The sequence below is a fragment of the Salmo salar genome, chromosome ssa28 (genome assembly GCF_905237065.1).
Source record: "Salmo salar chromosome ssa28, Ssal_v3.1, whole genome shotgun sequence".
NCBI classification, from domain to species: domain Eukaryota; kingdom Metazoa; phylum Chordata; class Actinopteri; order Salmoniformes; family Salmonidae; genus Salmo; species Salmo salar.
Window position 1 is genome coordinate 8504931 of NC_059469.1, and position 23213 is coordinate 8528143.

Consider the following 23213-nt stretch of genomic DNA (forward strand, 5'->3'; position numbering starts at 1 on the left):
GTGACTGTAGGCTATTTCTCCGCTTCTCCCTGAAGAATACACAGTTTTGCTACCCCTCAGGGAATTAAAGGCATTGTGTTGGTATTATTATGGGATCGAGGGAGTTTTTTACAATATTCTTTTCTTTTTTTACCGTTCTACATTTCAAGGGAGAATGGCAGAATGGGTTATTGTCTATTGCCTATCACCATTCAGACCTGTCACCTAACTGTCTGTGTGTGTGTGTGTGTGTGTGTGTGTGTGTCTGTGTGTGTGTGTGTGTGTGTGTGTGTGTGTGTGTGTGTGTGTGTGTGTGTGTGTGTGTGGTTAGGGAAAGGTTAGGGGAGATGTTTCTACTGTATATGGTCCTAACCCAGTGCCCCAGACAGCACCATATTGATAAGATAATAAAGATATTGTGAGTGTATGAGAGTGTATGTGATAAGGTGTGTGTGTACTCAATTGTGTTAATCGTCATTTCGGCACCATACACGGCCCTGCCCCAATTTATGTTTGTATGTGTGTGTGTGTGAGCACACATCATAGCCCTTACGCAACACTTAACAATCCACAACATTTGAGCAACATTGTTCTTTCTGAACGTCCATTTTTCTAAATGGCACCCTATTCCCTAGTGTACTACTTTTAACAAGAGCCCTATGTAGGGAACAGGGTGTTATTTGGGACAGTGTATTTCTCTGCTGCACGTCGACTCTATGGTTGTAATGATCTCTCTGGTGTGCTAATACAGATTTTGTTGTGGTTCGGAATGTTGATGCGCTGATTGATTTGTAATGTCTTATATCTGTCACGTCCTGACCAGTAAAGGGGTTATTTGTTATTGTAGTTTGGTCAGGACGTGGCAGGGGGTATTTGTTTAGAGTGTTTCGGGGTTTTTGGTTATTGTTCTGGTTTTGTATTTCTATGATTTTCTAGGTTGTGTATTTCTTTGTTGGCCTGGTATGGCTCTCAATCAGGAACAACTGTACATCGTTGCTGCTGATTGGGAGTCATACTTAGGTAGCCCTTTCTTCACCTGTGGTTTGTGGGAAGTTGTTTTTGCATAGCTGTGTGTAGCCTGCATTACTGTTCGTTCGTTTTCTTGTTTTGTTTCGTTAAGTGTTCTAATAAAAGTTCAAATGAGCACTCAACCCGCTGCGCCTTGGTCCATTACATACGACGATCGTTACAATATCGATGAACTGATTGACTTGTTATGTCTTGTGTCGAGGAAAAGAACAACTTTTCAGCTGTTATATTATTGAAATATTATTCAAAATCTATGTTCTAAATGATGTGAGGGTTTATTGTAGATTTGTGATGGATGTGTAAAATGGTTTATTTTAGTTCATGTATTTTTCTGAACAAATGTATTACTGGCAGCTGTGTGTTGGTATCTGGTTGGTATGGACTATTTACCATCAGCAGTGTATGCCAGTGTTGTGAGAAGTTGGATAGAAAATAAAGGTTTGCTGATGTGTGATCAGGACTTTGAAAACACATCTTGTTATCGGCACAGTGAACGGTACATGACAGTACTGTCTATGAGGATTAGCACGTGTCTCTCCTCCTTATTAACCTGAGTGCATGTTATTACACATTATAATCTCTGGCGGGTAAGTAATACTGTCAAACACTATCATTCCCAAGTGCTCAGGGCAAGCAAATTGGCTTGTCCCACTAGTGATGAGCAGAGTTGTAGTGACATCTATTATTTTGAATGCTAGAAAGTAAAGTATGTCATATATTGTATACAGATGTATTTTTCTATTGCAAATTTGTGTCGCTAATTTGTGTCGCTATTTATGTAATTGCTGCTACCGCCTTAAAATAATTCATTACAAAGGTATAGAAGGACCTTGAGCATTCACACCAGTGGAAACTAATTTGGGGAGGGTCTATATTAAAGAATATTATTAGCTAATCACACCCTTTTAGTATGTCATCAATTTGAGGATCCTATTGTTCATTTGGTCTGTCTAAATAATACGTGTCATTGGTGGTAATAGTTGAATGTCCTAACAAACTGAGCTGTCAAAAGGTGTTAAAAAAGCTTATCCTTTATCATCTTGTTGATCATGGTGACTGTCTCCTGGTAGAGGTGCTTCTAGGGAATCAGACTTCGGTAATGTGTTGCTTCCCCTTAGAGAGCTGGGAGAGATAACACAGAGAGAAAGAGCGAGAGAGAGAAATAGAAAGAGAGAGTGATAGAAAGAGAGAATCAAGGAGTGAAAAAGTGATGCAAAAGGATATTGTGACACATTGAGAAGGTGAGATCACAGCAAAACAGACATTAAAAACACAGAGAGAGAGAGCAAGGAATTGATTGATGCGAGGGACAGATAGAGGTAGAGCAAGGGAAGAATGTGTGGGACTAAGAGGAGTCTATATCTGTATGTGTGAGTAATGCAGGGTGATCAGAGTGAGGCATGCTGGGGGTAGGATTACAGGCCTTATAAGGCCCCTGTGCCATCCATCCTCGTCTCTGCTCCACTCAGCTATTCTTGTCCCGTCTGTCCCTTACCCTCAACTAAGGCAAGACCTCTCCAACAACACTTTTATACACTTTTTAATGCTTTATTCAGGTTTTCAGTGTTAGGCGTATACTAGACTAGCTGTTGTGTGGTTTTAGGTTTAATTCGTTTTGAGTGTGCGTGTAGGTGTATGAGTGTGCATACATTTGTGTTTTTCACACCTGTGTTTACGTGTGTGTGTGTGTGTGTGTGTGTGTATCAGAAGCTTTTCAGCGCCTGCCATCCCTCCCCCTATCAGGTGTTTGTCCCAACCGTCTGGAAATAACAGGGGGGGAGAACTCAGGAACGAGACTGAAGGAGGGGAATCAGAAAACGAGTGCAAGAGGAAACAAGTAAAAAGAGGACAGCGAGTGAAGGAGGAAAGCGCTTTCAGGAGGAAGCAGTGTGTGTGAGTGTGTGTGTGTTTTATCCAAAGCTGAAGATGGCTACGTACACAGTAACTCTCAATGGCTCCGCGCCATGGGGTTTCAGACTACATGGAGGAAAAGACTTCAATATGCCACTTACCATCTCCAAGGTAAGACACTACACACTTTAAGCTTTTCCTGTGTTAGAGAAACAAACTTTGAGTGTGTTAAATAGTGGTTACGGTTCGTTGCTGTGTGTGTGCGCACGTGCTAAATGTGTGTGTGCGTGTGCATGGGTCTTATGCAATGACGTAAGGATTGATGACAGATGACGAGGAGTGAAGAATGAACTGCCAGCTAGAGTTCTAAAATACACTGCTCTCCCTCTCTATCACACCCCTCCTCTTTCCATCTAGACCTGTTGCTGTAGTTGTGTGTTGTTGCACCTGCCAGTTACAATGACGTATTTCCAGTGGATATGGAAATGGCAAATAGCAGTAGGGGGAGGAAAGAAGGATGAGAAGGGAGAGGGCATCAGAGAGGGAGAGAGAGGAGGAGAGGTGCGGTTATGTGGAAAGCTGTGTGTTACCTAAAGCGTCCTGCTGGGCCTCTCAGATGCCAAGTGTGTCTCTAAAGACATCCTCTTTGTCCATCTCTGGTCCTCTTACTATGAATATGCATAGACCGTCTCGAATTTCAACAGGGACAACTCTGATATAAAGTGTATTTTTCTCAAAGTTGCCGGTGTGTCGCGTGCTTCACAGTTATATCAGTACACTGATAACAACCTAAGCATGACAAAACTTATATTGGATCAAATAGGCCTCACGTAGCAAATTAGCAATTACATTTTATTTTTACCAAATTTGACAGTATTATTAACCTTCTTGTAAAAAATACCCAGTTCCACTGCATCACACTTTATTTTTTTCGCACAGGCAGATTTTGGAGCGGAGTCAGTTCCCTCACTTCATCTCTACCTCTTTTTCACAATCCACTTGGTTAACTCTCCCTCCTATAGAGCAGTGGGATTGGGTAATGGAGACACTAGAGTGTGATGCTATTGGATGATAGCTACAGTATAAGAATGTGCGATTAGGCAATAGCTACTGTATAGAGTCATGTGATTGGTTTAGAGTTGCAATGTAGTGTCGTGATTGGCAGCAGCTACTCTTCCTGGGGTCCAGCAAAGTTAAGGCAGTTATACCATTTAAAAAACATTACAATACACTTCACAACAATCTTTTTGGGGCAGCAGGTAGCCTAGTGGTTAGAGTGTTGGACTTGTAACCGCAAGATCAAATCCCCGAGCTGACAAGGTAAAAATCTGTCGTTCTGCCCCTGAACAAGGCAGTTAACCCACTGTTCCTAGGCCGTCATTGAAAATAAGAATTTGTTCTTAACTGACTTGCCTAGTAAAATAAAAACAACAGATTTACAAACACATTAAGTGTGCATGCACAGGCTCCTACTCTACTACCACATATCTACAACACAAAATCCATGTGTACGTGTGTGTATAGTGTGTATGTTAATGTGTGTCTGTATGCATGTGTCAGTGATTATGTTTATGTTGCTTCACAGTCCCCGCTGTTCCATAAGGTGTATTTTTATATGGGTTTTTTTAGATGTCGACCGATTATGATTTTTCAACGCCGATACCGATATTGATTATTGGAGGGCCAAAAAAGCCGCTACCGATTAATCAGCCGTTTTTTTAAATTTCTTTATTTGTAATAATGACAATTACAACAATACTGAATGAACACTTATTTTAACTTAATATAATACATCAATAAAATCAATTTAGCCTCAAATAAATAATGAAACATGTTCAATTTGGTTTAAATAATGCAAAAACAAAGTGTTGGAGAAGAAAGTAAAAGTGCATTATGTGCCATGTAAGAAAGGTAACGTTTAAGTTCCTTGCTCAGAACATGAGAACATATGAAAGCTGGTGGTTCCTTTTAACATGAGTCTTCAATATTCCCAGGTAAGAAGTTTTAGGTTGTAGTTATTATAGGAATTATAGGACTATTTCTCTCTATACGATTTGTATTTCATATACCTTTGACTATTTGATGTTCATATAGGCACTTTAGTATTACCAGTGTAACAGTATAGCTTCCGTCCTCTCTTCTCGCTTCTACCTGGGCTCAAACCAGGAACACATAGACAACAGCCACCCTCGAAGCAGCGTTACCCATGCAGAGCAAGGGGAACAACTACTCCAAGTCTCAGAGCGAGTGACGTTTGAAACGCTATTAGCACGCACCCGGCTAACTAGCTAGCCATTTCACATCGGTTACACCAGCCTAATCTTGGGAGTTGATAGGCTTGAAGTCATAAACGGCGCAATGCATTGCGAAGGGCTGCTGGCAAAACGCATGAAAGTGCTATTTTGAATGAACGCTTACGAGCCTGCTGGTGCCTACCACCGCTCAGTCAGACTGCTCTATCAAATCATAGACTTAATTATAACATAATAACACACAGAAACACGAGCCTTAGGTCATTAATATGGTCGAATCCGGAAACTATCACGTTTATTCTATCAGTGAAATACGGAACCATTCCGTATTTTACCTAACGGGTGGCATCCATAAGTCTAAATGTTCCTGTTACATTGCACAACCTCCAATGTTATGTCATAATTACGTAAAATTCTGGCAAATTAGTTCGCAACGAGCCAGGCGGCCCAAACTGTTGCATATACCCTGATTCTGCGTGCAAGGAACGCAAGAGAACTGACACAATTCACCTGGTTAATATTGCCTGCTAACCTGGATTTCTTTTAGCTAAATATGCAGGTTTAAAAATATATACTTCTGTGTATTGATTTTAAGAAAGGCATTAATGTTTATGGTTAGGTACACATCGGAGCAAAGACAGTCCTTTTTCGCGAATGCGCACCACATTGATTATATGCAACACAGGACTGGCTAGATAAACTAGTAATATCATCAACCATGTGTAGTTAACTAGAGATTATGATTGATTCATTGTTTTTTATAAGATAAGTTTAATGCTAGCTAGCAACTTACCTTGGCTTCTTACTGCATTCGCGTAACAGGCAGGCTCCTCAAGGAGTGCAACATAAAGCAGGTGGTTAGAGCGTTGGACTAGTTAACCATAAGGTTGCATCCCCAAGCTGACAAGGTAGAAATCTGTCGTTCTGCGCCTGAACAAGGCAGTTAACCCACCGTTCCTAGGCCGTCATTGAAAATAAGAATGTGTTCTTAACTGACTTACCTAGTTAAATAAAGGTTAAAAAAAAAAACATTCTGCAAATCGGTGTCCAAAAATACCGATTACCGATTGTTATGAAAACTTGAAATCGGCCCTAATTAATCGGCCATTCCGATTAATCGGTCGACCTCTAGTTTTTTTAATCAAATGTTATTGCTTGCATGAGTTACTTGATTTGGAATAGAGTTCCATGTAGTACTTGGCACCTCCCATAGTCTGTTCTGGACTTGGGGACTGTGAAGAGACCACTGGTGGCATGTCTTGTGGGGTGTGCATGGGTGTCTGGGCTGTGTGCCAGTAGTTCAAACATGTCAATGTGCATTCAACATGTCAGTACCTCTCACAAATACAAGTAGTGAGGAAGTCAATCTCTCCTCCACATTGTGCCACCAGAGATTGACATGCATACTATTAATGTTAGCTCTCTGTGTACATCTAAGGGCCAGCCGTGCTGCCCTGTTCTGAGAAAATTGCAATTTTCCTAAATCCCTCTTTGTGGCACCTGACCACACGACTGAACAGTAGTCCAGGTGCGACAAAACTAGGGCCTGTAGGACCGGCCTTGTTGATCGTGCTGTTAAATAGGCAGAACAGAGCTTTATTACGGACAGACTTCTCCCTATTTTAGCTACTGGCATGTCATTAGTAAAGATTGAAAAAAGTAAGGGGCCTAGACAGCTGCCCTGGGGAACTCCTGATTCTACCTGGATTATGTTGGATAGGCCTCCATTAAAGAACACCCGCTGTGTTCTGTTAGACAGGTAACTATTTATGCACAATATAGCAGGGGGTGTAAAGCCATAACACATAGGTTTTTCCAGCAGCATACTATGATCGATAATGCCTAAAGCCTCACTGAAGTCTAACAAAACAGCACGCACAATCTTTTTATCATCAATTTCTCTCAGCCAATCATCAGTCATTTGTATAAGGGCTGTGCTTGTTGAATGTCCTTCCCTATAAGCGTGCTGAAAGTCTGTTGTCAATTTGTTGACTGTAAAAAAACGTTGTATCTGGTCAAACACATTTCTTTCCCAAAACTTTACTAAGGGTTGGTAGCAGGCTGATTGGTGGGCTATTTGAGCCAGTAAAGGCGGCTTTACTATTCTTAGGTAGGGAAATGACTTTTGCTTCCCTCCAGGCCTGACGGCACACACTTTCTATTAGGCTTAAATTGAAGATATGTTAAATATGAGTGGCAATATTGTCCACAATTATCCTCAGTAATTTTGCCATCCAAGTTGTCAGACACCGGTGTCTTGTCATTGCTGATAGACAACAATACTTATTTCGCCTCTTCCACACTCACTTTACGGAACTCTAAATTACAATGCTTTTCTTTCATAATTTGGTCAGATATACTTGGATGTGTAGCGTAAGCGTTTGTAGCTGGCATGTCATGCCTAAGTTTGCTAATCTTGCCAATGAAAAAATAATTTAAGTAGTTGGCAATATTAGTGAGTTATATGATGAAAGAGCCATCTGATTTAATGAATGATGGAGTGGAGTTTGCCTTTTTGACTAAAATGTAATTTTAGGTGCTCCAAAGCTTTTTACTATCATTCTTTATGTCATTTATATTTGTTTCACAGTGTAGTTTCTTCTTATTTTTATTCAGTTCAGTCACATGATTTCTCAATTTGCAGTACGTTTGCCAATCAGTTGTGCAGTCAGACTTATTTGCCATTTATTTCTCCTCATCTCTCTCAACCATACCATTGTTCAATTTCTCATCAATCCACAGGAATTTAACAGTTTTTACAATCATTTTATTGATGGATGCATGCTTATTAGTAACTGGGAATTATTAGTAATTTCATAAATCAAATCAAATGTACACTGCTCAAAAAAATAAAGGGAACACTTAAACAACACAATGTAACTCCAAGTCAATCACACTTCTGTGAAATCAAACTGTCCACTTAGGAAGCAACACTGATTGACAATAAATTTCACATGCTGTTGTGCAAATGGAATAGACAACAGGTGGAAATTATAGGCAATTAGCAAGACACCCCCAATAAAGGAGTGGTTCTGCAGGTGGGGACCACAGACCACTTCTCAGTTCCTATGCTTCCTGGCTGATGTTTTGGTCACCTTTGAATGCTGGTGGTGCTTTCACTCTAGTGGTAGTATGAGATGGAGTCTACAACCCACACAAGTGGCTCAGGTAGTGCAGCTCATCCAGGATGGCACATCAATGCGAGCTGTGGCAAGAAGGTTTGCTGTGTCTGTCAGCGTAGTGTCCAGAGCATGGAGGCGCTACCAGGAGACAGGCCAGTACATCAGGAGATGTGGAGGAGGCTGTAGGAGGGCAACAACCCAGCAGCAGGACCGTTACCTTCGCCTTTGTGCAAGGAGGAGCAGGAGGAGCACTGCCAGAGCCCTGCAAAATGACCTCCAGCAGGCCACAAATGTGCGTGTGTCTGCTCAAACGGTCAGAAACAGACTCCATGAGGGTGGTATGAGGGCCCGACGTCCACAGGTGGGGGTTGTGCTTACAGCCCAACACCGTGCAGGACGTTTGGCATTTGCCAGAGAACACCAAGATTGGCAAATTCGCCACTGGCGCCCTGTGCTCTTCACAGATGAAAGCAGGTTCACACTGAGCACATGTGACAGACGTGACAGAGTCTGGAGACGCCATGGAGAATGTTCTGCTGCCTGCAACATCCTCCAGCATGACCGGTTTGGCGGTGGGTCAGTCATTGTGTGGGGTGGCATTTCTTTGGGGGGCCACACAGCCCTCCATGTGCTCGCCAGAGGTAGCCTGACTGCCATTAGGTACCGAGATGAGATCCTCAGACCCCTTGTGAGACCATATGCTGGTGCGGTTGGCCCTGGGTTCCTCCTAATGCAAGACAATGCTAGACCTCATGTGGCTGGAGTGTGTCAGCAGTTCCTGCAAGAGGAAGGCATTGATGCTATGGACTGGCCCGCCCGTTCCCCAGACCTGAATCCAATTGAGCACATCTGGGACATCATGTCTCGCTCCATCCACCAACACCACGTTGCACCACAGACTGTCCAGGAGTTGGCGGATGCTTTAGTCCAGGTCTGGGAGGAGATCCCTCAGGAGACCATCCGCCACCTCATCAGGAGCATGCCCAGGCATTGTAGGGAGGTCATACAGGCACGTGGAGGCCACACACACTACTGAGCCTCATTTTGACTTGTTTTAAGGACATTACATCAAAGTTGGATCAGCCTGTAGTTTGGTTTTCCACTTTAATTTTGAGTGTGACTCCAAATCCAGACCTCCATGGGTTGATAAATTGGATTTCCATTGATTATTTTTGTGTGATTTTTTGTCAGCACATTCAACTATGAAAAGAAAAAAGTATTTCATAAGATTATTTCTTTCATTCAGATCTAGGATGTGTTGTTTAAGTGTTCCCTTTATTTTTTTGAGCAGTATATTTATATAGCCCTTCTAACATCAGCTGATATCTCAAAGTGCTGTACAGAAACCCAGCCTAAAACCCCAAACAGCAAGTAATGCAGGTGTAGAAGCACGGTGGCTAGGAAAAACTCCCTAGAAAGGCCAAAGCCTAGGAAGAAACCTAGAGAGGAACCAGGCTATGAGGGGTGGCCAGTCCTCTTCTGGCTGTGCCGGGTGGAGATTATAACAGAACATGGCCAAGATGTTCAAATGTGTCAAGTGCAGCGTCTGGTTGCTTCTCCTTAAACACCACGGACCAACACATATTCTTTACATCAACAACATAGGAATCACTACAAGACTTCTTGTATGACCTCTTATACACAATATTAGGCCTTTCCTAGATATGGCTACTATACTGTGATCACTACATCTGATGGATTTGAATACTGCTTTCAAGCTAATTTCTGCAGCATTAGTAAAGATGTGATCAATACATGTTGATGATTTCATTCCTGTGCTGCTTGTAACTACCCTGGCAGGTTGACTGACAACCTGAACCAGGTTGCAGGCATTAGTGTAAATTCCAGACTATAAGCCGCAACTTTTTTCCCAGGCTTTGAACCTCGCGGCTTAAACAATGACGTGGCTAATATATGGATTTTCCCCGCTTTCAATTAAAAAAAAAAAAAAAAAATACATTCTGTGACGTGCTCAGTTTTTTGGCGGCATGAAGCTTTCATTAGACCAATGAAATTGCAGAACGGGTTAAGGTCAAACAACTTTTTTCTTTACTGTTTAGATTAAATCGAGCACTCTCAAACTTCCCATCATTCTGATTACGGTAGTCATTTTGTCACCCTCATCATGGCAAAGACACGAAGAAATGCATATTATGCAGCTTTCAAGTTGAAGGCGATTGATCTGGCTGTTGGAAAAGGAAATAGAGCTGCTGCACGGGAGCTTGGTCTTAATGAGTCGATGATAAGACGTTGGAAACAGCAGCGTGAGGAATTGACTCAGTGCAAAAAGACAACTAAAGCTTACTGCTAATTTTTTATTTTTTGCTACAAGCCGTGTTTCGTTAAAGCCTATTTATTTTTGTTACAAGCCGTGTTTCGTTAAAGCCTGTGTAAAGTTAATTTGTTTCAATGTACCGGTAGGCACCTGCAGCTTATAGACATGTACGGCTTATTTATGTTCAAAATATATATATAATAATTCAGTGGGTGCGGCTTATATTCAGGTGCGCTTAATAGTCCGGAAATTACGGTAGTTACAGTTTGAAGCTTTCTCTTGAGTGGGCAGTGTGATGAAAGCCAGTCAATATTTAAAATCAGCCAGAAAATATACTTCTCTGTTGATATCATATATATTATCAAGCATTTCACACATTTTATCCAGATACTGACTGTTAGCACTTGGTGGTCTATAGCAGCTTTCCACCAGAATGGGTTTTAGGTGAGGCAGATGAACCTGTAGCCATATTACTTCAACAATATTTAACATGAGATCCTCTCTAAGCTTTACAGGAATGCGGTTCTGAATCTAAACGGCCACACCTCCACCTTTGTCTTTTCTGTAGATCTTATAAATGTATTTCTACCACTATATCATCAAATGTATTTACTAAGTGAGTTTCAGAGATTGTCAAAATATGAATGTCATCTGTTACTAGCAAATTATTGATTTCTTGAATCTTGATATGTTAAGGGCTATTTTTAGCACTTTTCTGGGATGCTTAATTGTTTTTATTGCTTTACTGGGAAGTTTAGCAGAGGTGCTCAGGTTATTTATGTTAGTGCAGGGTGAGCTGCACACAGTGGATTTCCTCAGTGCTAACAGTATAACTCTGGTTCATAGACACATGATTACTGTATACAATAGCTGTAGGATCAGCAGAGGCATTCAGGGCAGTTAGAGGGACATGAATTAGGTTACTTACATTGTGTCTTCCAACACCCCTGAAGTATTATGACAACTCAGAGACACAATGGTAGGGATTAAATGAGCTGGTCGTGGGTGATTGATAAGTCATTGTCTCAACGCAGATAGTGTCGAGTAGATAGTGTCGTGTGATTTTGACTGGAGGATAGATGTAGGCCTGTTCATCATTATTTCCATGTTCTCCAGAGAGACGGAATACATTGTTGTGTCCCATGGCAGAGTAATGAATATTTAGGGATGGATAATAAGACCGTGATTTGTCCGAAAGTTGGTTCTGATGGATGCAGTGCATGCGTGTGTGTGTGGCGTGTGTGTGTGGTGTGTGTGTGTAGCTGATTCAGCATAAGCAGAGCAGGGTGGTGAAATGTTAAGAAAGCAGACGCTGTTTAAGGAGAGAAAAAGGGTGCTGCTGTGAAGCCATCCTGAAACAACCGAACAATTACACACACACACAAATGCGGACTCACGCTGAATAAATTAATGAATAAAGGCAGAAGGCGTCACTGAGGAGAAAGAGGAAAAGAGCGAAGGAGCAGCGAAAAGAGATAGATAGAGAAGGCGGGTTTGAGTGGCACTAGCAGGTAGTTGGGGGCAGTTAGGTTAAACAGAGTGATGTAGGAGGCACTCTTTATTTTTATCTCTTTAACGAGCTGCCTGTAAGCCTATCCTCTATCCCAGTCCCCAGCCCTGTCTCTCTGTCCAAGCCCAGTCCTCAGTCTACCCTATACCTCAGCCTTGTACCCCAGCCCCTACTCTACCCCTGACTCCCTAGTCCGCCCCTAGTCCCCCCTAGTCCCACAGTACTCCCTAGTCCCCCAGACCTACTTACTCTGCCCTAAGAGTTGTACAGAGACTGTTGTGCATCCATCTAACTCTGCAAATGTAGCAGACGGTGGTTTGTGAAATTCACTCTTCAGCCTGAAGTGTCGCGCCTTGGGCAATTGAAGAAGGCCTTTTTCAATAGCGCAATGGGTTGGAACACTTTAGGAGGGCGGTCGCATGTGTCCTGAATTCAAGTCTCTGTATGAGTTGAATCAGGAGGAAGTGGTACTTGCTAAGCAAGCAGCTTGACATCGTGGAATAGACGTTGAATTGACTTCTTTGCCCAGTGGGGCTTTCTTTCTCTCTCTCTCGCTCTCTCTCTCGCTCCCTTCCTCCCCTCCTCCCCTCCTCCTAACTCTTCTTCTGCTTTCTCTCTCCCCCTCTAGATAACTCCAGGCAGTAAGGCTGCAGGGGGCAGTCTAGTCCAGGGTGACATCATCACATCGATAGACGGCCTTAGTACAGAAGGCATGACACACCTTGAGGCACAGAACAAGATTAAGATGGCCTCCAATAAACTGGCCCTCACCATGCAAAAGTAAACATACGCACACACACACACACACACACACACACACACACACACACACACACACACACACACACACACACACACACACACACACACACACACACACACACACACACACACACACACACACACTAGATCTTAAAATACTTAGAAGATAACATGCAAAACTACATAACACATGTAATACTACTTACTGTTGTTGTGGCTCTGCACCCAGGTCGAAACGTCCTACCCCTGTTCCCATGGCAACACCCAGGATGGACTCCCCCATGTCAGTTATTCCTCACCAGAAGGTAAACACACACATGCACGCACACACAAAAAAAAAGTTTCTGCATTTGAGTGTCTATGTGAGTGTCCTTGAACAAAAGAAGACGGGATCAATTGAAGACTGGAAGGACGTGTGTTGGCGCCCACTAGTGTTTCTATTGCAGCTGTAGCGTCCATATTAAAGAGCAGAGGATCAAGCTCTGGCCAAGTCAATGACTGTTTATGAATGGACAAAGCCATCGATCACGTGACACCATTCATTCCTATGTGAGGATTCAATAGCGCGTTGAAGCCAAATGAAGTCGGTTATAATGGCTTCTCACTCATAACTTCTTCTTTGTGCTACTTTAAACCCCCTAGAGGCGATATCTGTGCCCCTGCAGAAATGTAACTATTGTAATAAAAAACTCCCCATTAAATCCATCTGTTTAAGCTTGAGAAATATGTTTTTTGCCTGGGCTGCGTCTCAATCCACCGCATCCGCTGATGTCGGGCTTCCACATCTGCGGTGAAAAGTGTTAGAGCTACAGGATCAGGAGACATCCCGAAAAATCGATCTTCTCGCAAGCCTGTAGTGTCCGAAAGCTACAAGCTTCCTTGGACTCGTCTGAAGTCAGTACCGCCGATGTGTTTGTATAGTCCAAATGGTTTGGGCTACAAACTATTATGAACCCCACCATCGAAAGGTGAGACTGTCACAAACACGTACATGTTTTGCTCAACGATGCCCACAAGCCTCACAAGACTCGTCTGAAGGTAACCCGGTATCAGTTTAAAAAAATTACTGGAAGTATATATGGAAGTACTTTAGTGCAAAGAAATGCTTAAATATGGGTAGAACATTTTTTTTAAATAATTTTCTGAGCTTTCTTATATCTCTCAGATATAGGACAGACACTCCAAAACATATTTCCTTTTTATAAATTATTTGACTGTTTTGCCATGTAAACTGTGTTATTCAAAGTGTTTCTATTGGCTAATAGCAGTAAAGACAAATTCTATGTTTTATCAAATATCTGTTAAAATTCCAAATCAAATAGCTAAATGACCCTTGTTAGTACCATCTTAAAACAATTCCATTATTTAGCTTAGTAAAAACCCAGCCCGGGCATCCATCTATCTATCTATCTATCTATCTATCTATCTATCTATCTATCTATCTATCTATCTATCTATCTATCTATCTATCTATCTATCTATCTATCTATCTATCTATCTATCTATCTATCTATCTATCTATCTATCTATCTATCTATCTATCTATCTATCTATCTATCTATCTATCTATCTATCTATCTATCTATCTATCTATCTATCTATCTATCTATCTATCTATCTATCTATCTATCTATCTATCTATCTATCTATCTATCTATCTATCTATCTATCTATCTATCTATCTATCTATCTATCTATCTATCTATCTATCTATCTATCTATCTATCTATCTATCTATCTATATTTTCCCTCATTCCAATCCACCCATCCCTCTTTATTTCTTCCTGTCTTTTTCTCCCCATTTCTCAGTTTTTCTGAGTCCCTCACTCTATCTCTCTTGTCGTTAAGGAGGGTGAGCATGTTAAAAAAGAAGTAGAAGAAGAAGAAGAGGTGGAGGTGAAGAGGTTTGGGAGACTATTGTCTAAAAAGCCTGTAGAGCCGACCCCTGCCCTCCGTACACCCTCTCCTCTCCTTCCCCCCTCCCCTGCCGCTGCAGTGTCCCAGAAGGGACAGTATAACTCCCCCATCTGCCTGTACTCTGCACACACTCTCAGAGAGATGGCCCTGCTGCAAGGCAAGGTTGCAGGAGATGCGATAGGGGCCGCCAAGCTGGGAGGAGAGGGGGCAGACAGCGGAGTGCCATTCCTAGGGTAGGTAGCCTGGGGCCATAATGAAATGGTACCCAGTTCCCTGTATAGTACACTTCTTTTGGCCACGTGTTCCCTTTATATTGCACTTCTGTTGACCAGAGCCTCACTGAGTTCCCGATCACCACCTCCGACAACAAAACATCCAAACTAACTAGGAAACAAAACACTCCCTCCTCTCCCAAACACTGGACCTACTGGAACTAAGTCCTTGTTGTACCGACCCAATTTTTTACTTCCCTCCTCACTCTGTTCCTGTCCCAACCCCCTCCCCTGGCTATCTCCACTCTAGGACAACTTAGGGTATGAGCCGGGGGGGGGGGTCACACATCCCTGCCCCCCTGTGTGCACATTAAACAGGACAGTGATCAAGAATACTCAGAACATTCCGTGATTTTCCTGGAACACATTCTCCTGGCTCACATGCACACTCGCCGCCCGAAGTGGTAACGTGCACACTCTGACACACACCTGGACTGTCTCCAGGTAACACTGCACCACACTCTGTGGATGACAACTACAGTAATTCCGCTGACGACAGGTGCTTTAGCTGTTAGGAGTTGATGGCCTTTGAGAGGAGCTGGGGGGTGAAGTTACAGTGAGGGAAAAAAGTATTTGATCCCCTGCGGATTTTGTACGTTTGCCCACTGACAAAGAAATGATCAGTCTATAATTTTAATGGTAGGTTTATTTGAACAGTGAGAGACAGAATAACAACAAAAAAATCCAGAAAAAAAACGCATGTCCAAAATCTTATATATAGATTTGCATTTTAATGAGGGAAATAAGTATTTGACCCCCTCTCAATCAGAAAGATTTCTGGCTCCCAGGTGTCTTTTATACAGGTAACGAGCTGAGATTAGGAGCACACCCTTAAAGGGAGCAGCTTGGTGAGAAGGTGACAACAGTTGGTGTGATTATTCGCAAATGGAAGAAACACAAAATAACTGTCAATCTCCCTCGGCCTGGGGCTCCATGCAAGATTTCACCTCGTGGTTTGCACACATTAAGGTCCTGAAGTGGCCTATCCAGTCTCCAGACCTTAATCCCATAGAAAATCTGTGGAGGAAGCTGAAGGTTCGAGTTGCCAAACGTCAGCCTCGAAACCTTAATGACTTGGAGAAGATCTGCAAAGAGGAGTGGGACAGAATCTCTCCTGAGATGTGTACAAACCTGGTGGCCAACTACAAGAAACGTCTGACCTCTGTGATTGCCAACAAGGGTTTTGCCACCAAGTACTAAGTCATGTTTTGCAGAGGGGTCAAATACTTATTTCCCTCATTAAAATGCAAATCATTTCATAACATTTTTGACATGCGTTTTTCTGGATTTTTGTTGTTGTTATTCTGTTCAAAAACACCTACCATTAAAATTATAGACTGATCATTTCTTTGTCAGTGGGCAAACGTACAAAATCAGCAGGGGATCAAATACGTTTTTCCCTCACTGTAGGTGGTTGTGCAGATAAGCATATGTTAAAGTGTCCGGTAAAGTGTCGTTAAGCACGACCGTATTCTCACTGCAGATCCCTGGTTCAGTACAGGCGACCCTCTTTTTGTAAGCTCACACATACACAAACTCAGGAACAGCTGCTTCTCGGCACGTTGGAATGTTCCACTCGGGTTACAATGTATCCCAAGCCTCCATCTCATACAGTATCGCGCACGCGCGCACGCACGCACGCACGCACGCACGCACACACACACACACACACACACACACACACACACACATAGTGTCCCGGGATAGATCCATCTCTATATTCAGCACATGACACATAGGCTTCAACAATTTGTGTAGTGTGTCTCGCGGGTTTGGGCTGAAAGTAAAAAGAAATGTCCGTTCTCTCCAAGAAAATGAACAATAAACTACTCTTGTTTTTCTTCTTCTGTCTGAGTGTTTGTGCGTACGCTTGTGCATGTCTATGAGTGTCTGTGTGTGTGTGTGTGTGTGTGTGTGTGTGTGTGTGTGTGTGTGTGTGTGTGTGTGTGTGTGTGTGTGTGTGTGTGTGTGTGTGTGTGTGTGTGTGTGTGTGTGTGTGTCACGTGATTGTGGAGCTCCAGCTCCGGTCAGTTAGTCTGCTGAGGCAATCCTGGGAAATATCACAGTTGATGACACACATCTGCCATTATAAACTGGGTGGTTCGAGCCCTGAATGCTGATTGGCTGAAAGCTGTGGGTTTGACAAAACATTTCTTGTTACTGCTCTAATTACGTTGGTAACCAGTTCATAATAGTAATAAGGCACCTCGGGGTTTGTGGTATATGACCAATATACCAAGGGCTGTATCCAAGCACTCCACGGTGCGTCGTGCTGAAGAACAGCCCATAGCCGTGGTATATTGGCCATATACCACACCCCCTCATGACTTATTGCTTAATTATAACACACAGAAGGACTCCTATAACTCCTATACCTTACTATCACCCTGGTAATATCTGCTCTCTCTTTCACTCACTCTCTCTCTCTCTTTCTCTCTCTCTCTCTCTCTCTCTCTCTCTCTCTCTCTCTCTCTCTCTCTCTCTCTCTCTCTCTCTCTCTCTCTCTCTCTCTCTCTCTCATATCGTTACAGATTATTGCAAACACGGCTGGAAAGTCAGTACCATCTGAATGTGCAGAATTTGCATGAACAAAGTTTAAGAGGTTGTATGTGTGCATGCTTAGCTGCGTGTACTTCGTGAATGGCATCTTGCCCATAGTGTGAGCATTGATCAATTCTCTTGTGATGATGGTGTGTCTATTCTGAGCATCTTTGTCAGAATCATCCTGCCAGGTTGCTGTGTGTATGTGGCAGACTCCGCTTGCAGTACAAGGTAACACTTAATCAGTCAATGTTCATGCACAAACACAGATATTGAAACAATTCTAAAAAATCAACCTGCAATTGAGCATGCTAGGATATAGGATAATGATGGGTGTGGTCTTGGTTCAAATTGATGTGTATGAGTTCAGGCCCCTGTATTAGGGAAAAAATAGGGCCTCAAAATAAGGCCTTATGATATACGGATGGTATTGTGTTCAATAGATAAAACAAATATGATAACATAATCGCTTAGGATCTCACTTGAAGTCCATAGGACCAAAAACAGATGAATGCAATAACCATGTCTCTGTTACTAACAAATACAGTTAAGGGTGGAAACTCTACAATTTACTTGAAAGGCACTCTGGGAAATATTAGAATCATGTTTTTGTTTTTTTCAACTTTTATTTAACTAGGCAAGTCAGTTAAGAACAAATTATTATTTACAATGACAGCCTACCCCGGCTAAACCCGGACAACCCTGGGCCAATTGTGCGCCGCCCTATGGGACTCCCAATCACGGCCGGATGTGATACAGCCTGGATTCAAACCAGGGATTGTAGTGACACCTTTTGCACTGGGATGCAGTGCCTTAGACCGCTGCCCCACTCGGGAGCCCTAAGCAATGTATTAATTTATCACTGTTCCGGTGTGTATGTGAGTCCACGGACTCCACACGTTCAGTGTTGATTTAACATTCTCTGTGTAAATAGTTTTTATTTAACACTGGAGAATTTGCTGTGTAGACATGCGTTCACAGTATATTCCGTATGGCACTGCACATATATGTGTGTGTGTGTGTGTTGATGTGTGCATGTACACATTGGTAGTATATGTGTATTAATAAAGCATCATAACTAACTAGGAATTTACAGTGTGTAAAGTGCAGAGTGTGTTTGTGTCTTACAGCCTGTTTCGTAGTGGCTTGAGTTGATTTGGTTTTCCTTGCTAGTCCGTAAAACATGTCAGAGACATTGTATTTCTTGACCACTTTGTGATTAGGTGAATTTTCTTGAAGTCATGGCTTATGCTCAATTTACTAGTCCTGGAGTGACACTATAGACAATGTATTTCAAATCAAATAAATAATAAAGTAGGTCATTTGTAGAAAAATGGAAGACACCTCAATCTGCTTACATTGCATTACAAAGTAAGCAGTGATAGTGTGAGAGTGATGAGAGAGACAAACAGTACTGTACTGGAGAGACAGACAGGTACAATGTAATCAGTGGTACTGTAAATGTACTAGAGTGAGACAGATACAATCATTAGTTGTGTTTAACATATGTGTATATACCTTGTAGTGCTGTGCAGTGTGTGAGCCCGCAGATGGAGGAAGGTAAGTAACCCTACTCCTGTTGCACCTCTCACCATCCCTGCACCTTTTTTCTCTCTTTCTTTTCTCCCTCTCTCCCCTCTTTATATTATCTCCGCCCGGTCGTCTGGTTCCCTTACAACCTGTGAACCCAAATATGGATCCCCATTGCTGCCTGGCCCCTTCATCGCACAAAACACGACCAACCCTCTCAAAATGACCCTTTATCCCTGACCCTTGACCCTGTACCCCCCGACCATATCCCTCTCCAGTCAGGAGTATGTGCCCAGCTTTAACCCCATAGCTCTGAAGGACTCGGCTCTGTCTACCCATAAGCCCATCGAGGTGCGCGGCCCGGGAGGCAAGGCCACCATCGTTCACGCTCAGTACAACACCCCCATCTCCATGTACTCACAGGACGCCATCATGGACGCTATTGCCGGACAGTCACAGTCCAAGGGCCATGAGGGGTAGGAGAGCACACACACAATGCAGAGAATACATTTTGTGTTAAGAGGCGGGTACTCTGTCTGGGTCCCAGTTATTGTCTGTCAATCCCATCTTTTTTTCCTTCCTTCCTTCCTTCCTTCCTTCCTTCCTTCCTTCCTTCCTTCCTTCCTTCCTTCCTTCCTTCCTTCCTTCCTTCCTTCCTTCCTTCCTTCCTTCCTTCCTTCCTTCCTTCCTTCCTTCCTTCCTTCCTTCCTTCCTTCCTTCCTTCACTTCATCTACAACCCACCAACCAATCAACCACCCTGTGTTGTGTCATCCACCCCCAAACCCCCACCTCGCCCCCCTCTGATCATGTGACCTCAGTGAGGATGTACCTGCTGGCTCCCCCCTGGCGTAAGTATCACCCCCGACTCACCCTTTACTCACCGCCTACTCACTCTCCTCTCATATATGATATGTAAATAACGTGTAATAAACTAATATTGGGCTCATGTTCGGCTTATATGCTGTAAGTCTAATAAACAGTATCAAACTCACATCTGTTTCATATGATATCATCCCATGATACATTTGCATATATCATATGGTTCTTGTATTTTTCACATGGCTCTATCCATGTGTCTAGCTATTTTTCTCTCTGTGTGTCTGTCTCGTTGTCCGTGTGTCCAATTTCTTGCACCCAGAGGTGAACTGCTGTGTTTCAGGGGTTAACTAAGCTGTTTCAGAATGTTCTCAGGGGTTAACTCTGTTCTGATGACATAAAAGGGAATTTTCTGAGTATCACTGGTCTCCCCCTCCTGTTCTAACCCCCCAAACACTAGATGATGCTCCTAACCCTACACGCTAAAAACAAATGGTTCTATATAGTGACAAATAAGGGTTCTTTGGCTTGTAACCATAGCAGAACACTTTTTGGTGCTATATGAAACCTTTTTTTGAAGGTTCTATAAAGAACCATGCTCATGAGGTTCTAAATGTAATACATGACACAATAATACAAACTATCGAATTTTAACAATATTATATGGCTATTAAACCAGAATAAAAAAAACTGTTTGGCTCCACAAAGAACCTTTAAGATTGAGAAAGGTTCTTTATAGAACCATTCTACATAAAGGTTCTGTAAATAACCATTAAAAAAGTATTCTATATAGCACCAAAAAGGGTTCTGTTGTGGTTGCAACCCTTTTCGGGGCTATATAGAACTCTTTTTTATGGTTCTTTATGAAACCTTTATGGAGAATGGTCCTATAAAGAAAAACACCATAGTTTTTATTTTTGTGTAAAGGAACAAGTTGAATCCAGTGGGTGTGATAACTCTGAACCTGCTGTGGGACAATGTGTAGAGAATTGAGAACTACTAACTTACTGCAGGGTTTAACAAACTTGGTCCTGTGCAATGTGCACCGAGCCGGTATCCTTCTTCTATCCCCTACGGTCTGCATTCCGTTGACCTCTTTACCGCATCTATGGACTAGTTACTGACATCGTGTCCCCTGCCTGCAGTGGTTCCCTGCCTATGAAGGACCCGGTTGTTGACAGTGCGTCTCCAGTCTACCAGGCTGTGATCCAGCAACACGATAGAGACGAGGAGATTGCCGAGTGGGCCAGACGGGCTGCCAACTTGCAGTCCAAGAGCTTCAAGATGCTGGCCCACCTCACCGGCACCGAATACAGTCAGTACACCTCTACTCAACGACCTCTCTCTCTCTCTCTTGTTCTGTCTAGCTCTTATTCTCTCTCTACTCTCTCCTTTCCTCTTCATCTCCTGTCTTCTCTGTCTCTGTACTTCAGAGATTTCTCCTCTTCATGTTTTATGTATCCTCACCTCTCTTCTCCCTCTCGTCTCTTCCCTCCCTTCTCTGTCCTCAGTGCAAGACCCAGATGAGGAGGCCCTGCAGAGGTCGAGGTGAGGCGCGCACACACACACGCGCGCGAACACACACACACATGCATGCACACGCGCACACACACACATGCACACGCGCACACACACACACACACACACACACACACACACACACACACACACACACACACACACACACACACACACACACACACACACACACACACACACACACACACACACACACACTACCCTCCGTCTTTCTCTCTCTGTCTTTCTCCCAGGGATAAGTTTGAATCGGAGGTGAAAGGACCTCGCTTCCGCAAGCTGAAGAACTGGCACAACGGGCTCTCAGCTCAGATCCTCAATGTCCCTGAGACTCCCTTCTAATTGATCTGCCAGATCTATCCTTTATCTTTGGAATGATTAGAATGTTTGGAATGGTTTTTGTTTTTCTTTCTTGTTGGTTGTTTTGCCTCTCCTAACTGATAGGGAACTGTACAAAAAAGTATTTATGACTAATTGTAAAAGTGATCATATAAACACACACTCGTGAACACAGACACGCGCACACACACACACACACATGCACACACACACCTATGTACGCATGCTAACAATTAACAAAGATGCACACAAATACATACGAATGCACATATACCCACACAATTTAAATGTACTATTGTCAATGTGAATAAATATTTTCTTTAAATCAAATTGCCTATGTGAGTGTTGGTCATGTGTCTGATGTGTCTCTCACTGGTAGGTTTCTATCAACATACTGACATAGTCTCAGACACCTGGTGATCAACAGTTCAAATGAGAGAGGTAGGGAGATACAGTGCATTCGGAAAGTATTCAGACCTCTTGACTTTTTACACATTTTGTTACGTTACAGCCATATTCTAAAATGGTTTGAATAAAACAATTTCCTCATCAGTCTATACACAATACCCCATAATGACAATGCAAAAAAAAAAAAAGGTTTTTGAATTTTTTGGGGAAAATGGATTAAAAATAAAAGACAGAAATACCTTATTTATAGGCAGTACCATACACAAATTTGGACACACCTACTCATTCCAGGGTTTTTCTTTATTTTACAATTTTCTACATTGTATAATAATAGTGAAGACATCAAAACTATGAAATAACACATACCACATACTGTATGGAATCATGTAGTAACCAAAAAAGTGTTAAACAAATCAAAAAGTATTTTATATTTGAGATTCTTCAAAGTAGCCACCGTTTGCCTTGATGACAGCTTTGCACACTCTTGGCACTCTCTCAACCAGCTTCATGAGTTAGTCACCTAGAATGCATTTCAATTAACAGGTGTGCCTTATTAAAAGTTAATGCAATTGAGCAAATCAGTTGTGTTGTGACAATGTAGGGGTGATATACAAAATATAGCCCTATTTGGTAAAAGACCAAGTCCATATTATGTCAAAAACAGCTCAAATAAGCAAAGACATGAAGGTCAGTCAATCCAGAACATTTCAAGAACTTTGAAAGTTTTTCAAGTGCAGTTACATAAACCATCAAGCGCTATGATGAAACTGGCTCTCGTGTAGACCGCCACAGGGGAGGAAGACACAGAGTTACCTCTGCTGCAGAGGATACGTTCATTAGAGTTAACTGCACCTCAGATTGCAACCCAAAAAATGCTTCACAGAGTTCAAGTAACAAACACATCTCAACATCAACTGTTCAGAGGAGACTGCGTGAATCAGGCCTTCATGGTCGAATTGCTGCAAAGAAACCACTACTAAAGGACATCAATAAGAAGAAGAGACTTGCTTGCTTAAGAAACATGAGCAATGGACATTACACGGGTGGAAATCTGTCCTTTTGTCTGATGAGTC

General features: G+C 42.5%; 1 protein-coding gene across 3 annotated transcripts; it reads left to right on the forward strand.

Annotated features, from left to right (window-relative positions):
• The first annotated feature begins 2417 nt into the window (after positions 1–2417).
• LOC106589423 (LIM domain-binding protein 3) lies at positions 2418–22062 on the forward strand. 3 transcript variants are annotated; one of them, XM_014179396.2, is made up of 10 exons: positions 2421–2514; positions 2716–3030; positions 12647–12798; positions 13010–13085; positions 17501–17523; positions 19319–19516; positions 19860–19889; positions 21003–21172; positions 21369–21405; positions 21630–22062. In XM_014179396.2, exons 2-10 carry the CDS (start codon positions 2935–2937, stop codon positions 21733–21735), a joined length of 888 nt encoding a protein of 295 aa, XP_014034871.1. In that variant the 5' UTR covers positions 2421–2514; positions 2716–2934; the 3' UTR covers positions 21736–22062. The 3 variants fall into 3 exon arrangements, with proteins under 3 accessions (XP_014034870.1, XP_014034871.1, XP_045566126.1); XM_045710170.1 differs by lacking the exon at positions 19860–19889; XM_014179395.2 differs by lacking the exons at positions 17501–17523; positions 19319–19516; positions 19860–19889 and adding an exon at positions 14629–14930 and having other exon boundaries at positions 2418–2514.
• Positions 22063–23213: the final 1151 nt, after the last annotated feature.